We start from the raw sequence: 14,999 nt of genomic DNA on the forward strand, positions 1-14,999 counted from the left end.
TCTGAGCATGCTTTGTAAATGATCCTGAGCCTGGCACTTAACCCTGGTGCCTAGGGCAACTTCCAAAGATTCATTACAAATAAATTACCAGTCTGCATCAGTAAAAGGAGTTGCTCCATGGAAGAAATGACAGGTCTACCATCTGTTCCTTCCCGCCTGATTCTCCCCTCCCCCCACCCTAAAGAAAGGAAGAAAAGAAAAAAATAACTGAAGATGGTCATATAATGAATTCAGATCCTGCCTCTAGCACGTGTTAGCTGTATGACCACTTAAACTCTCTAAGCCTCAATTTTCTCATTTGTAAAATGGGGATAATAATACCTGTAACCACCTATCTCACCCCACTGTGAGGCTAAAGGAGAGAATATCTGTAAAGCACTTTTTCAACCTTAACATGTTATATAAATGGCAGCAATTCTTATATGGCATCTATCCAAACCACAGGTGATATGCAAACCTCACATTCGGCAGAAGCCTCTGGCTTCTCCCCACTAACTCGTTTGCTACAAGGGCTCCCCCAAACACACAGTCCTCCCTCCCTCTCTCCCCAGCCCAGATGTCCCAATGGCAGGCTGGAGGATGGAGAGGCCAGCTGGCCACCAGCTGTGCCATCCCCCAGGACGGTGCCATTCCCTGACTCAGAGGTGGCGTGTCCGTTGCGCGGAGGCTGCAAGTGAGCAACGTTCTGTTCATTGATTCCCTGCTGCCTGTGCAGGGCTGCTCTTGGGAAGACTTTTTCCCTTGAGGTTGGAATCATTCTTCCTCCTCGGAATAGAAATTTAGTCACTGAATTCAAGGGGAACTAAACCTTCTTATCTTGGCTAATTTCAGTGAAGACGAGAGAAAGCAAAGGCAAAATCATTTTTCTACAGTTTGAGACAATTAGTGGATTTCCATCACTTGGCACGGCTAGTCGGGTATTGAGATTGACACAGTCATACACATTAGCATTCGCTTTGTGGAGAACACCCTGCCAAGTGAAAGCTCCTACCTTGCCTTTTGTGGGTTTATGGAAATAGGTCTTGAAGCAAGCGCTGGCCATGGGAGTTCCAAGGCACCCCTCTGTTTCCTGTTATGTTTGTTAGCTTTTCATAAACAAGTTTGTCCAAGCTGCTTTTTGCCCTCACAGTCCAGCCTGTCTGGCCCACCAGAAGGTCTCAAGGGGGCAGCTATTATGTGCAGAGATTGAGGATCTGAGATTTAGAGCTGGGAGGGGCCCCAGGGGCTTCTTTTTACAGATGACGAAACTGAGGCCCTGAGAGGTTGAGTGACTTGCTTAAGATGGATAAAACATCGATTAAGTGTTCGTTATATGCCAAATGCCTTCCCCAAGCTTCCACTGAAATGGAGGAGCACGCCATACACGGGAGAGTGGGCTGGGCATAGACCAAGGCTCTGGTGCAGGAGAGGCAAGGATCACAGCCAAGACACAGGTTCTGTGGCTGAGTTCTTTGCTCTTGATGTCGTCCAGAGGTTACATTCCAAAGAGGGCCTTTTCTCATCATGAATATAAAGGGAGTGGGGTGTTCTTATAGGGCCTCATAGAGACCGTCAGAGCTTCCAGCCCCCCTTGGCCTGGCTCTGACCTGCCTCTCAGGGTCATTTCAAGGAAAGCACTTGTCTACCACATAGGAGGTGCTTACAAAATATTTCTCCCTGGGCATGGATGGTGACAGTGTCTGGAGAACCAGCATCCAAGGCAGGATGGCATGGCTTTAGGTCTTGCCTCTGATCCATTTGGCCAGGTTACTTCTCCTCTCACGGCTCTCGGCCATAACCCCCTGGTCCGGTGGAAGCCCAGAAGATGGGGTCAAATCTTACCTCTTCTTACTACTTGCATGACCTTGGATAATTATTGCTTAATTTCCCCCAAGCCTCAATTTCTTCATCTGTAAAATGAGAGTGGATTATATGACCTTCAGGGTCCTTTTTAGCTCTAAATCTTTGAGTCTAAATTACTAATCTGGGGGCGGCCAGGTAGCACAGTGAGTAAGAGCACTGGCTCCAGTGTTGAGAAGACCTGGAGATCGAATCCCGGGCTCAGAAACTTAGCACCCACCCAGAAACACCTGGCCGTGTAACCTTGAGCAAGTTACTTAACCCCAATTGCTTAGGGGTGGCCAGGTGGCTCAGCCAGTAAGAGCACTGGTTCCAGTGTCGGGACGACCTGGATCAAATCCGGGCTCAGATACTCAGCACCACACCCTTAAATAACTGGCCGTGTAACCTTGAGCAGCAAGTTACTTAACCCTGATTGCTTAAAAAAAAAAATAAATTACTAACCTACTGTCATGGAAGGAATTTCCACACTGGGAGCTCCTCACACTGGTGAAATCACAGAGGGGTGGGGGGGAGGTGCCCTGAGCTCCTGGTCCCTCATTTCTGCCCAGCTTCAGGGCTTAGGTAGCTGCTGTCTCTTTACTTAGCCTGGCCAGGTTTCTGCCAGCTCCACTCGGTCCCACTCTTTTACCATAGCCAGGCACAGGGGCAGAAGTTAGAGGAACAATAGGCAGGGTATCACAAGAATTCAGGTGTTGGCCTCTCTCCTCTTTCTTTACTGGCATGCTTATTGACTAGAATTATTCAGATAATGACACCCACTCCTTACTTCTCATTGTCCGTGTCCATCGAAAGCCTTGGGTGACCGACCCTGGCTATTAAGCATTCATATTGGAATGTTCTCTTTCATTGGAATCAAATAATCATTTCCTGAGTCGTTGTCACATACAAGGAGCTGAGGTTTTTCCTCTTTTAGAATAAATCACTTGCAATTCCTATCAAGCCTATAGTGTATAGTTTTGATTTCAAAAAGAATTCTGGCACTTTAGTGATTAAATTAAAATGCTCAGAAAACCCCAACTGGAATCAGAGGCTGTAAAGGAAGAAAAGGTTACCCTCCTTGAAGAATTAAGGGGTGGAAAGGTTCTCTTCCAATGTTGAGGAATGACCACCAAAATTAAATGTAGATTGAGAACCAAGGTGTCTTGATAAGCCTGTCTAGAGTTGGGTGGGTAATCTTTTTTTTTTTTTTAAAGCAATTGGGGCTAAGTAACTTGCTCAAGATTACACGGCCAGTTATTTCTGGGTGTGGTGCTAAGTATCTCAGCCCGGATTCGATCCCAGATCATCCCGACTCTGGGGCCGGTGCTCTTTCTCACTGTGCCACCTGGCCACCCCTAAGCAATCGGGGTTAAGTAACTTGCTCAAGGTTACACGGCCAGGTGTTTCTGGGTGGGTGCTAAGTGTCTGAGCCCAGATTCGATCCCCAGGTCATCCTGACACTGGGGCCGGTGTGCTTACTTGCTGTGCTACCTGGCCGCCCCATTGGGCGGGTAATCTTAAAAGTATGACTCTATTCAAGAAATAAAAAATAAACCGTAAACTCATGGACCTAGCCAAAGTGTCACAGGTAGTATAAAATCTGAACCCAGAACTCATGACTCTCAATCTAGTCGTTTTTCGACTGAACCAGTTCAATTATGGCAAATTCTGAGCTTTCTAGCTTATTGGATAATGAAAGTTCTCTCCCTTAGCTGTGTGAAAACATACGGATTAAATTGGGAAATGTTACAAATTTCTTACTGTACATTACTGTAGGCTGTTATAGCCACTCCAGCAAGACTGGCTCATCCTCAGCTATGAGTATGTAAATTACATTCCAGCAATCAGTTAGTATTTACTGAGTGCCTACTATGTGCCAGAGATGACACAAAGAATGAAACAATTTCTACTCTCAAAGAGTTGGCATTTGAGTAGAGGACACTCCAAGTACATATGTACTCAGATATGTCTATGTAGTACAGATTGAAAGAGAATAATTACAAGTGTATGGGGATGTACAGTGAGGTGGGAAAGATAGGTTTGGGGCCAGGGTATGAAGGGCTTTCAGAATTAAATGGAGGAGTTTGTATTTTATCCTAGGAGTAGCCAGGCAGCCACTGGAGTTTACTGACTGAGAAGCAGGAGAAAAATGACATGGATCGTTCTTCACCTAAGGAAAATGAGTTTGGTAGCTGAATGGGAAAAGATTGAAGCAGGCAGATCCATTTGGAGGTGGAGGTGATGAGGACCTGAGATGGGAGGTGGTGGAGGGTGGTGTGGAAGGAGAAAGGACAGGAGTTGACAACTGGGAGGAGGATGAGTGCCCCCCAGTACAGCAAAGGGGGGGAGAAAGATGAGGCCTGATTATCACGTTAGGCAATGAAGATTCTATTGGTAACTTTTGAGAGAACAGCTTTTCCTCAGAGGTGAGGAGGCCAGAAGCCTGATGAAAAATGAGAGAAGAGGGAGTAGAAGCAGCATTAATAGCTTTTTCTACGAGTCGGGATGATAAGGTTTAGTGAGGATGGGTGAGACCTGGGCATATTTGAAGTCAGTAGGAAATGAACCGGATAGGGAGGAATTGAAATGTTGGGGAAAGTGGAATATTTGAAGGGGCAGACAGGAAAGGTAGGGATAGGGGCACATATTAGAAATATGGCCTTGACAAGATGGGGCCTCCTCATGGGAGACTAGAATAAAGGAGAGAGTGAGGGGGGGCAACACCAGAGGCTTTTGAGATGAAGAGAAGGTAAAAAGGAGTAAAGTAAAAGAGGTCCTCTGCTGACAGGAGGGAGCTACGGGAACCCTGAGAAGAGAAGTTTGGGGGAAGAATAAAAGGATTGCCTTGCTGCTGTGAGGGCCCATCTGAAATTCAGTTAATTTAATGTAATAATGAAGCTCTACATTATTAACACAGTTTCTTAGTTTTTGGAAAAATTATGTTTTACTACTAATAGTGCTTACTCTGTGCCTGGCACTGTGCTAAGCTCTTTGAAATTATGATCTCATTTGATCCTCACTACAAGTACTTCCAAAGGGGCTATTCTTATCCCCATTTTATAAATGAGGAAACTGAGGTTGGATTTGAACTTGAGTCTTCCTGATTCCAGGCCATCCACTTATATTCATTCTAAATATAACAATAATAAACAACATGTATATGATGCTTTAAAGGGTACAAAGCCCTTCCATTGTCTCAGTGGAGCCTCACTACAGCCCCATGAGGTGGATTCTGGAGGGACTGTTATCTCTGTTTTACAAATGAGGAAATGGAACCCCAGGGAGTTGAAGAGATTTGGCAAATTAAGTAGTGAATGTCACAGGGCCTTTGAACCTAGGACTTCTGGACACTCAATCCAGCATTCTCTTCACTCCATCACGTGACCTCCTTGGGCACTATAGTATTAGGTATATTTTCAATCACAGAACTCAGCAGAATCCTAACTATGAAAAATATCTGAACCAGAATTTTTACTTGAACCAAAATCTGTCTTTTCGAGGAAAATAAACTAAATTAAAACATTCCAGAAAAGATACATATATATATATATATATATATATATATATATATATATATATATATATATATAAAACTGGTTACATCGATAGTGACATGGTTTACTGGAACGTTATTTTTAACTGTATGAAATATTATCAAAAGACCAATTTCACCAACTAATTTTAATGATAACAATAGTTTTTCTCCTACTGAATACAATAGAAACCAGATGGCCTTATGGTTCATTTTTTTTCCAGGAAATTTGTTCTTTACTACGTTAGATACTTCTGAAATTTTGGACCGACTTAAAATGCACCTCTGATAGGGAAATGAGAATGGCATCAAGGTGAATTGGACAGAAGGCTGGCCTTGGTCTAGGAAGGCGGGCCCAGGGTTTGACAGGTCCTACCTTTGACACATACTGGACCCATGCCCATGGGAACATCAAGAGTCAGGCAGTGTCGCGGGGCAACTCATTGAGAGATGAGTTGCCAATTTACATGGGTAGAGAGAGTTCCCTCTCCCCTCCCCAAAACCGGAAAATTCCATTGTTATATAATTAGCTCTCTCTGAATCAGTGAAAGTCACTCATATGAAGAAACACTGGTGAATCAACTAGGTCAATTTAAAATTTGGTTTGGCATCAATATCTGTGCTCTTGATATACAGACAGTAGAATAGAATGACAGAATGTTAGCACTGGGAGGGACCTCAAAGATCACCATCTAGTCCCTATCCCCATCTTTTGAGACAATACTTGCCCCAAATTAGGAGTAAATCCCAGGGAGGTAAGGCCTTCTACCCAGGCCACACTAGTATCTTTTCAGTTACATCAGCATCCATTGTGAATACATAATGTGGATTGAAATGCAACACTTTGGTAGGGAGACATAGTAGTGGAATGGATGGACTGTTAGACTTGGAGAGAAGACCTGGGTTCAGATCCTGCCTAAACTCACCAGCCCTTTGATTCTGGGCTATCACGACCAACTCAAATAGCAATGGGGGCCATTACATTGTACATTAGGATCCCCGTAGGCCACACACTGACTCAGCTTTAAAATAGAGTATTATCTTTGTCTTACTGTAATTTTATTTCTTTTGTTAGCTAATTCCCGATATATTTTAATGTGCTTGGGGCCACATGTTTTGATACTTCTGGACACTTGTCCAGGGGTCACATGGTCAGCACGTTCAGTAATGGTTCTTAAGCTGAGATCTTGACCCTACACCATACAATACCTCACCTCATCATGCATGTTGCAACAAATATTTTTGCAGATCCGTGAATAATAGAGGGGGAAAACTATAAAGGCCACACTGCCTAAAATCTTGACACAAAGTAAGACTTATTTTAAGTTCTAACCCAGTCATTTCCCATGACCACTAAGCTAAGACTCAAAATTCTCCAGGGAATACACTTTCATGATTCCATGATTTGTTGGATTTAAAAATGCTTTGTATCCCATCAGTCAAATTGTGAAGATGGAGGGGAAAAACACTGAAAGCTGAGGCCTACTTTTTCCCCTCTGCCTGGAAAAATGAGAAACTTCTTGTTGTTGTGTATTCATTTTTCAGTCATGTCTGACTCTCTGTGACCCCCTTTTATGGTTTTCTTGGCAAAGACTCTGGAGTGGCTTGCCATTTCCTGCTCCAGCTTGTTTTACAGATGAGGAAACTGAGGCAAACATGGTAAAGTGACTTTTCCAGGGTCATACAGCTAGTACATGTCTGAGGCTGGATTTGAACTCAGGTCTTCCTGACTCCAGACACAGTGCTCTATCCACTGTGCCACCCTTTTTTTCTTTTGGCTTGTTCCAGAATCCTCTATAGCAGAGATATCAAACTCACAACTGTGTGGCTACAAAACTCCTAAGTACTGAGTTGGAAGCAGATTAGGATGTAACTGGAGAATGTTTAACAGAATAACTAAAAATATAATACAACATAAATCATGTTCCCTTGTGGTCTTGCAAGTCAGTATGGAGCCAGCATGGAATCAGTTTCTGTTTGAGCTTGATTGCAGTGCTTGCCACTGGCTCACTGACAATTCTGCTCATAGAAATATTTGTAGTGCCCTAGTGACCCGCCTGCATATAAAACAGGGCTACCTTGCAGAGAAAGACCTGCAATTTCTGAATTTAAAGATGGAGCAGCTTGTCCCTTCATCAGGTTACAGTGGCTACTTTCTTTTGTAAATTTATGGAAGAGAAATAGTAAGCAGCACTAAAATCTCCCTTTGCCTCTTTACAAGATCTTTTGTTGAAATGTTGGCCAAGCTGCTCCTTAAGTCCCAAAGCATTGCAGCGACAGTGCCTGTCTTAGCTGTGCGGGGTAAGCCGGCTGCCCACAGCCTGGCATTCTGGCTCCACGGGGCAGAGTCTTCACCAACCTCGTCCTTTTGTATATTCCAGCTACAATTCAGAAGCGCCTGAAGAAGGAGAAGAAGGCCAAGAGAAAACTGCAGGAGGCCCTGGAGTTCGAGTCTAAACGCCGGGAACAAGTGGAGCAGGCTCTGAAGCAAGCCGCAACAGGTGACAGGGGTTCAGGCCACTTGCGGGGAGGGAGCAGGGGCTGCCTCCACAGTCTCCCTCTCAGCTGCCCCAAATCACTGACTGGAAGCTGAGTGTTTTAGGTCAAGAATGAAACCAATCAAAAAGAAGTTACATTGCAGAGAGATACAGAGAGCAGAGAAATAACAGGAAATGTCCCTGATGGGGAGGCAACATGACAAAAGGCCACTCACACTGAACTCTGCTACTGATCATGACATTACAGGACCTGAGTTCAAATCCTGATTGTGCCACTTACTATCTCTGTGGCCTTGGGCAAGTCCCCTAATCTCTCTGGGCCTCAGTTTTCTCATCTGTAAAATGACAAGGTTGGATTAGTCAACCCATGAGGCTCCTTCCAGCTCTAGCATTGAGTAAGTGCTTACTAAGTACCTCGATGCCCTCACTGCACCTTGAATAAAGCCCGTTCAGACCCCTGGATATCCGCTCACTGTCTGGCTGCTGATGGATCATTAGTGGGGTGGTATGTAACAATCCATTACAAATGGGTTCCTGTGGCCCAATCTTAACCTTGCATCCTTTTTCAGTCTTCAAGCCAGAAGAGTCGCCCAGCACCTCTTCATTTCAAAGGCTTTTCCTATTCTTCATTTCCATAGCAACACAGGCAATAGAGCAATGTGCATGCACACGTGTGGGTACACACATAGTGGGGAGGTCTCTGGAATCAGAAAGACCTGGGTTCAAGTGCTGCCTGACACCTACTAATCTCGAAGGCTGTAAGTTACTGATATGTGTCAGTGCCAGTGAAACCAGCAGTCTGGACCCAAATATAGATTCACAAGTTGGTGATTCTGCGAGAGGTAGATATGTGTATGTTTCCATGCATACACAACCACAATCTGCACGTGTCTTTTGCTAACAGGTGGGTAACAGGCCGCAGAGTCATACGAGCAGCCTAGAGCTACTTGTTCTTTTCACAAATGCCCTAAAGGAATTGATGGGGGGACAGTGCTGGATCACAAGGTGCCTATTGTGAGACAGCAAGGGCCATCGTAGCGTGGCCAGGGCAGTGAGAAACGTAGGGAACATCAAAACAGACAAGCCCAGGTGTATACAGTGCCGCATCCTAGCAGGCGCCGCCAGGGCTGGGCCTCCATCTGCTTTAGAAAAAGGAAGGCAAGCTTCTAACCAGGTAAGGGCTGAGTGTTGTGTGCGTCCTTGTCATGTGGGCTCTGCACTGTTCCTATTCATCCTGGATGGCACTGGGAGGTATTGTGGTATCTCTTAGCATGGGAATTCCCATCGGGGCTGGAGTCCCAGAATCCCAACTGCTCCGTGTGTGCCAGCCTGTCCATTTAAAGTTATGTGCTATTCCGTACAGAGAAGCTTGCCTTTCTGAGCCCAGCCAGGGCATCCCCAAATTCCTTTGTGCTGGCTGTTCCCACATGAAAGACTTCACAATATAAACCAAATGTCCTCCTATGCCACAAGAGATATGCAGTTCCCTGTCTTGGAAAGGACTGCAAAAGCTAATCCCTCATTGTCTTACCTTAGATGAAAAAAAAAATCCCAAGTCTGAGACACATTTTGGAAGCCTTTCCACCCATCCATCACCCCCAGACCCTCTAGCCCCTATAGCACTGTCTGGGGGTAGCTGAAGCCTACCTGGACCAAACCTGGGTTTCTGACACCTTCCTGTTGTGGCGCAGGAGCAGTGCCAAGGCCTGTTAGAGCAAGCTGGGTGCACAGCAGACTCTAGATGTGGTTCCTGCATCTTCTCCTCATTTTCTTGTCAAAGGAAGACGCCAGATAGTTTTAAAGGGGATTTTTATTGACAGGCCAATGCCACATGACTAATCTCTAGGGACTGAAGCAAGTGGCAAAGAATTGAATAAAATTGGAAATCCAAGTCCATTTTAGGAACCATCTAGAATTTGTAGCTCCCAGCCCTCTTTCCCCACTAAAAACACCCAAACTCTCAAAGGCCAGGCCACCCTCCAGGGTTGTGTCTTGCTCTACCATGACCTTTTCCAAAGAGGACCGCATTAATCTCGGGTGTCCCATCTTTCAGATCCTGCAATGCCAGATAGAGAAATAGAAAATGGGACTCAGCCTGACAACGCAGCAACAATGCAAGGTAGAGTATGCTTATCTTAATGCCCCAAAGAATGACTGAATGGAGAGGAGCCCACGGGCCACAGACCGCTATGGTGCCGCACTGCTCATAGAACTCGTGAAATGCATTTCTTATTGTTGTTAACAGCAAAGTCACGCTAAGAAAAATGATGCCATAGCTGTGCAGGTGTGAAATTATTTCGTGTATACAATGGGAGCAAATATTGCCTGTCTTTCTAGCTGTGAATTCATTTATTTCACTGCCCAAATCTGCCAGGAGTTATGCCAGGCGCTCAGGTTCCCTGCATAATGATGTCCCAAATCAGTACCGAGTCATTTCAAAGGTGGGGCCGGATGGGACCGCCAACGCTGGGAGGCCTTCCCTCACTGAGCCTTGGAGAATTCCCACAGGCCTAGCCACATAGAGGGAGCTCCGTGTAAAGAAGTGCATCCTCGCTGATGCAGTTTTGTTTGTTTATGTCTTATATTCTGGTCTCCTGTCTACCTTCGTGTTCATTCTCCAGTAGAGTCTTTAAGGGCAGAGACATATGGGTTGTCACCAGTTCCTATCTTAACAAGTATACTAAATGACTATCTCTAAATCAACACCTAAATCATAAAGCTAATTTCACATGATAATAGAAGTCACCAAAGTAGGGGAAGTATCACAACCAAAGAGTCCTAATTTCTAGGAAATAACCAAGACTTTTGGTTGCTTTGAGAGCACTATTTAACAAGCCCCGCAAATGCAAGTAACAGATGACATTGTATCCTTGGAGTCATCCCAGAACAGGATGGTACCGAAAAGGTTCAAGTCAGAGTCTAGGCTGAGCCCTGGGAATTTCCCACTTCCTCGTCTCTGTGACATAAAGATTATTCGGGCCTCTTAAAGAGGAGACCAAACTGGCAGCTGGAAAGGTTTGAGTGCAGGCCTGGCAATAGCCTGGATGGCTGTCATCCAATGAAATATAGCTAAGCTTAGCTCTAGAAGACAGACCACCAAGGGGTAATTTTTTTAAAAAAAATCATAGCAATTTATGACTCCCTCTCCTGAGGTGTGGAAGAGTTACCTGTCCCAATGCAAGCACAGATCCTTCCTAGCACTGAAAAGAGTTCCAGTTCATTGTTCTCATTCCCAGCATCCACACTCTATTTTCACAGGCAATTGTGAAAAGAAGCTATCAGCCTAAAGAAAAAGGAAGACATTGCCCAAATGAAAAAAGATAGCCTTACTTTCCTGAAGAAAGCTGCACATGAAGTTGCCCAGTGTAGGTCAGACAAAGCAGTGCAAGTCTGCCAGGGTTAGAAGACTGGGGAGAGCTGGGGCCCATCTGAGTGCCGCCACACCCGTGGCAGTAGCAGTGACCCCCGACAGGCCTATCTGACTTCTTGGGAGGCCGTCTTTATAGATGTGTACGCTGCTGTTCTTCTCTTGTGTCCAACTCTCTGTGACTCTATTTGGGGTTTTCTTGGCGAAAAGACCACTGGAGTGGTCTGCCATGTCCTTCTCCAGCTCATTTTACAGATGAGGAAACTGAGACAAGCAGGGTTAAGCAACTTGGCCCAAGGTCACACAGCCAGTGTCAGAGGCTAGATTTGAACTTGGGTCTTCCCCACTCCAGGCCCAGAGCTAAGGAATCTTTGGATCAGGTAGCAGGCAGCCCCAGCGGTGCAGCTCCAACTACTACGTGTTGTCACTGGACCCTTCCTGCTGCCTTTCTGTGGTTTTGAGACTATGTCTTTGTGAGCTGAGGTTTCAAGCAAGACTTAAAAGTTCCTCTGGTTTATTTTTTAAAAATTCTGGAAAATCGTCTCGACAGTTCTAGGTCCCATCTGATGCAACTGTGTGTGACAGCAGATGGAATAGTCATGATGGGATACTGGGGTTGATTTGCCTTCAAAGGCCAACCAAGGAACCTCATGGTAGTTGATAGAAATGTAAGTCACTGCATGGTTCCAGTTGAGCCACCCCACTTGAGTTCATTGCCATACAGCTAAGGGATACAGTGCCTTAAGCTTACAAGAAGTAATATGTTACCTGGAAAAAGTTCCTTACCATTTGCTCATTTTGCACTCAGTAACTATGGCACTTTATTATTATTTTTTAAAGGAAAGTTCTAAAATTAAGCAGCAAAACTATCAACTATGTTCAATGAAGGATTAGTTGTTTGTTTTTGTTTTGATCTGGACGTGTGATCTCACTGGTCCATGATACAGACCAACACTTGTCCTGTAACTTTATAGTGTTTAAGAGTCTCAGAGGGTCAGTGACTTGCCCAGGGTCACACTGATAATTTTGTCTCATCAAGCATATAGCTTTTTAGTAAATTCTAATAGTCTTTGATTAATAAGAGAAATCAACATCAACCTCACTAAGAAGGTAACCTGAGGCAGCTTTTCCCTCCCTTTTGATACTTCCTTTTCCAAATCAGGAATCAGATTTTTGTCTCTGTGTGATTAGTCCTGTATCAACGTTATCCAAACGACAGTGGAACTGAATGAAATTAATGGCTCCTACTGAAAGTGGTCCTTGTAGATTACATTAAATTCTATGCTTGATAAGTCTGATGGAAAAAATGAACAAAGTACGTCTTTTCCTCTCTCCTGGTACAGCATCAGCCCCCACAAACAATAAAGCTCCCATCATCAGTTTATGAAATACCAGAGTAAATGAGGACTGTTAACAGGACACTAGACTCACAATTCCATTTTGAAGAGGTCTTGTTCTAGGAACAAAAAGGTCTCATTCTCTCATCCAGAGAAACAAATGAGGGAACATATTATCAGAGCTCATCTTCAATACAATACCGCCAAGCACTCAGCCTGGATAATTGCCTACAAAGCCCTGATAATGCCGCCTGTATTGGAGGTGCTTGGCGTTGGCACAGGACTTTCGTGGGTATCCAAGAAGCTTAGAAAAAGGATAATACAGGGCCGCAGCATTGTTTTTGTCTTTTTTCACACTAGTTTTTCTCCCTTGTTTTGGGGCTCTTTTCTTTGTAGTTACATCCACACTTTTTTATCTTTGCCCTTGCCCTTCATGACAATTTTCTTTTGAAACTTGACAGTGAAAATGCTTTCTTCATTTTGAATCACTCAATCCTGCCATGGTTCTCATCAGTTGAATATAGTAGCTTTGTTTGCTAGGATATTAATCTGTGTACAGCTAATACAATGCTAGTTTCCAAATGCAGCCAGCTCACAGCAACAAGCTCCTCCAGCATTAAGCAAGACCTTTCTTTCTGTTGCTCATTGGCAACCGCTTTGCTGGGCAAAAACCTAGCATTCACAGTGTCTTTCCTTTGAAATTCAATGACTTCCCTTGCCAGTATCTCCTCAAGATAGTTTAAAGGAGACCTGAGTAAAGGTTGCATTAGCCACCTTTAGCAATAAGAAAGTCATACCACAGGTTCCCATTTCCAAAAGGTTTTAATCACTGGTGGAATCGCACATGCATAATAAGAAAACCCTTTAGCTGAACAGTCTCAGACTTGGCATTCATTTTGTAGTGGGTGCATGCATCTAGTGATTTTCTAAAAAGGATGGCCTGGTCTCCCCAGCCTGGATACCCCTTTGGACTGCAAACCATGACTCTACCACCATGTGGGACACTGCGTCCACTCTAGCTGGGGAGAGGGGGTGCTGCGAGGGAGCAGTGATGCACACACAGTAACATTCACCCATCCAGAGTTTTCCTTAACTCAATTGGGGGCCAGCAAGACAGGGTATCAACCATCATATCAACCAATCTCCACTTCCCATAAAATAAACACAGCAGGTGTTATTAAGTGCACCTTCAGATCAATGATTTTTGCAAATGATATTCAAGTACCATTTGTGTGTTGCCTTTCTGCTGATAAAAGCAAATTAAATTAGTACAACTAGGGGTGTGCTGAGAAAAACTAAAACTGAACAGCAGCACCATTAGCTAACAAAGTCATATTTTCTCTTTACTGCTTTCTGCCATTTAGTTATTATCCTATTGGAAATCTAATTATAATCCTTTTACTCCCTAGTCAAACTTCACAGTTTTTGCAAGCTTAGCACTGACAAGTGACTTCATTACATTTGATTGCCCGCGCCCAGATTGACTTAACTTCACTCAGAGACCTAAAAGCCCTCTCAGTTTCTCAGATTCCCTGTTTGCACATTATAGCAACAGCTCCTTTAATTAATTAGCATGAACAGCAGTAACATGAACTGCTGAACAGAAAATAACATCATTTTATGATCGCAAGGAGACTTCTCCTTTTGCATGTTTATACCTTAGTTAACTTTTGTATTACTACACTGCATTGTTGGGGGCTCTCGGTACAGTCGACAAGGCATGTTTAGGGAACTTAGAAGAGACAGGTATGATCTCAGGAAGAGGGGAACCAGAGGCCCAGTGATGGCAGGCCAAAATTTCAGTCCACAGTCCTCCGATAAATCAAACAGAAGGTTTAGGGGAGAGAATATCACCACATCCAAGGGCACTGACGTGGTGCCCCAGCCAGCTTTGGGATGAGCAGTGTCAGTTGCAGGGACGCCTTCTTTGTTTCTCTGCTTCTCTGTTTGGCAAAGGGGCAGAATGATTTCACGCTGGAGCCTGTGTTGCCCTGTGTTGTTTTAGCTGTACATCTGGCAGCACCCTAAAGAGGTGTTTTTGTTTTTGTTATTATATCCCAGCTCTGTGCCCAGGGACGATGAGGCAAGTTGATTTAAGTGATGAACCTATGGAACCCTTTCCTTGCCAGTCAGCCATTTGAAATGAAGAGAAATGGGATGGATTGAGTTGCGGTTGCTCTCTGGGAGGACGCAGGGGAAGAAGGGTTAGAATTGGCAGTGCTTCTGTTCTGCTCTCAAATGTCATGTGTCTCTTTCTCTCCAATGCTGTTGAAATCTGATTAATACTTGGGGACTCTACCTAGGCTTCTCTGATCATTCAGGTGTTACATTTCTATACGGCCTTTGCCCCAAACTCAAGTCAATTGAACTTACATTTGCTAAGCGCCTACCGTGTACAAGGTATTGTGTGTTGTGCTAATGCTTGTTCCATTGGGCTGGGATAG

The 14,999-nt window shown here is 44.4% G+C and overlaps 1 protein-coding gene and 1 long non-coding RNA gene across 3 annotated transcripts in view; one reads left to right on the forward strand and one right to left on the reverse strand.

Moving 5' to 3' along the window:
* DACH2 (dachshund family transcription factor 2) overlaps positions 1 to 14,999 on the forward strand; it is a 138,789-nt gene that overhangs the window by 110,894 nt on the left and 12,896 nt on the right. For both annotated transcript variants that reach the window (XM_069107741.1, XM_069107742.1), the window contains 2 exons: positions 7,735 to 7,854; positions 9,905 to 9,970. In XM_069107741.1, coding sequence (XP_068963842.1) covers positions 7,735 to 7,854; positions 9,905 to 9,970 — 186 coding nt within the window. The remainder of the gene's footprint in view (positions 1 to 7,734; positions 7,855 to 9,904; positions 9,971 to 14,999) is intronic.
* Positions 1 to 14,999, reverse strand: part of LOC138176827 (uncharacterized) — a 231,994-nt gene that overhangs the window by 23,180 nt on the left and 193,815 nt on the right. The window lies entirely within an intron of this gene.

The sequence above is a fragment of the Petaurus breviceps genome, unplaced genomic scaffold (assembly GCF_028583685.1).
Source record: "Petaurus breviceps papuanus isolate PSGF00001 unplaced genomic scaffold, PetGlider_PUasm1.0 90205, whole genome shotgun sequence".
NCBI lineage: Eukaryota > Metazoa > Chordata > Mammalia > Diprotodontia > Petauridae > Petaurus > Petaurus breviceps.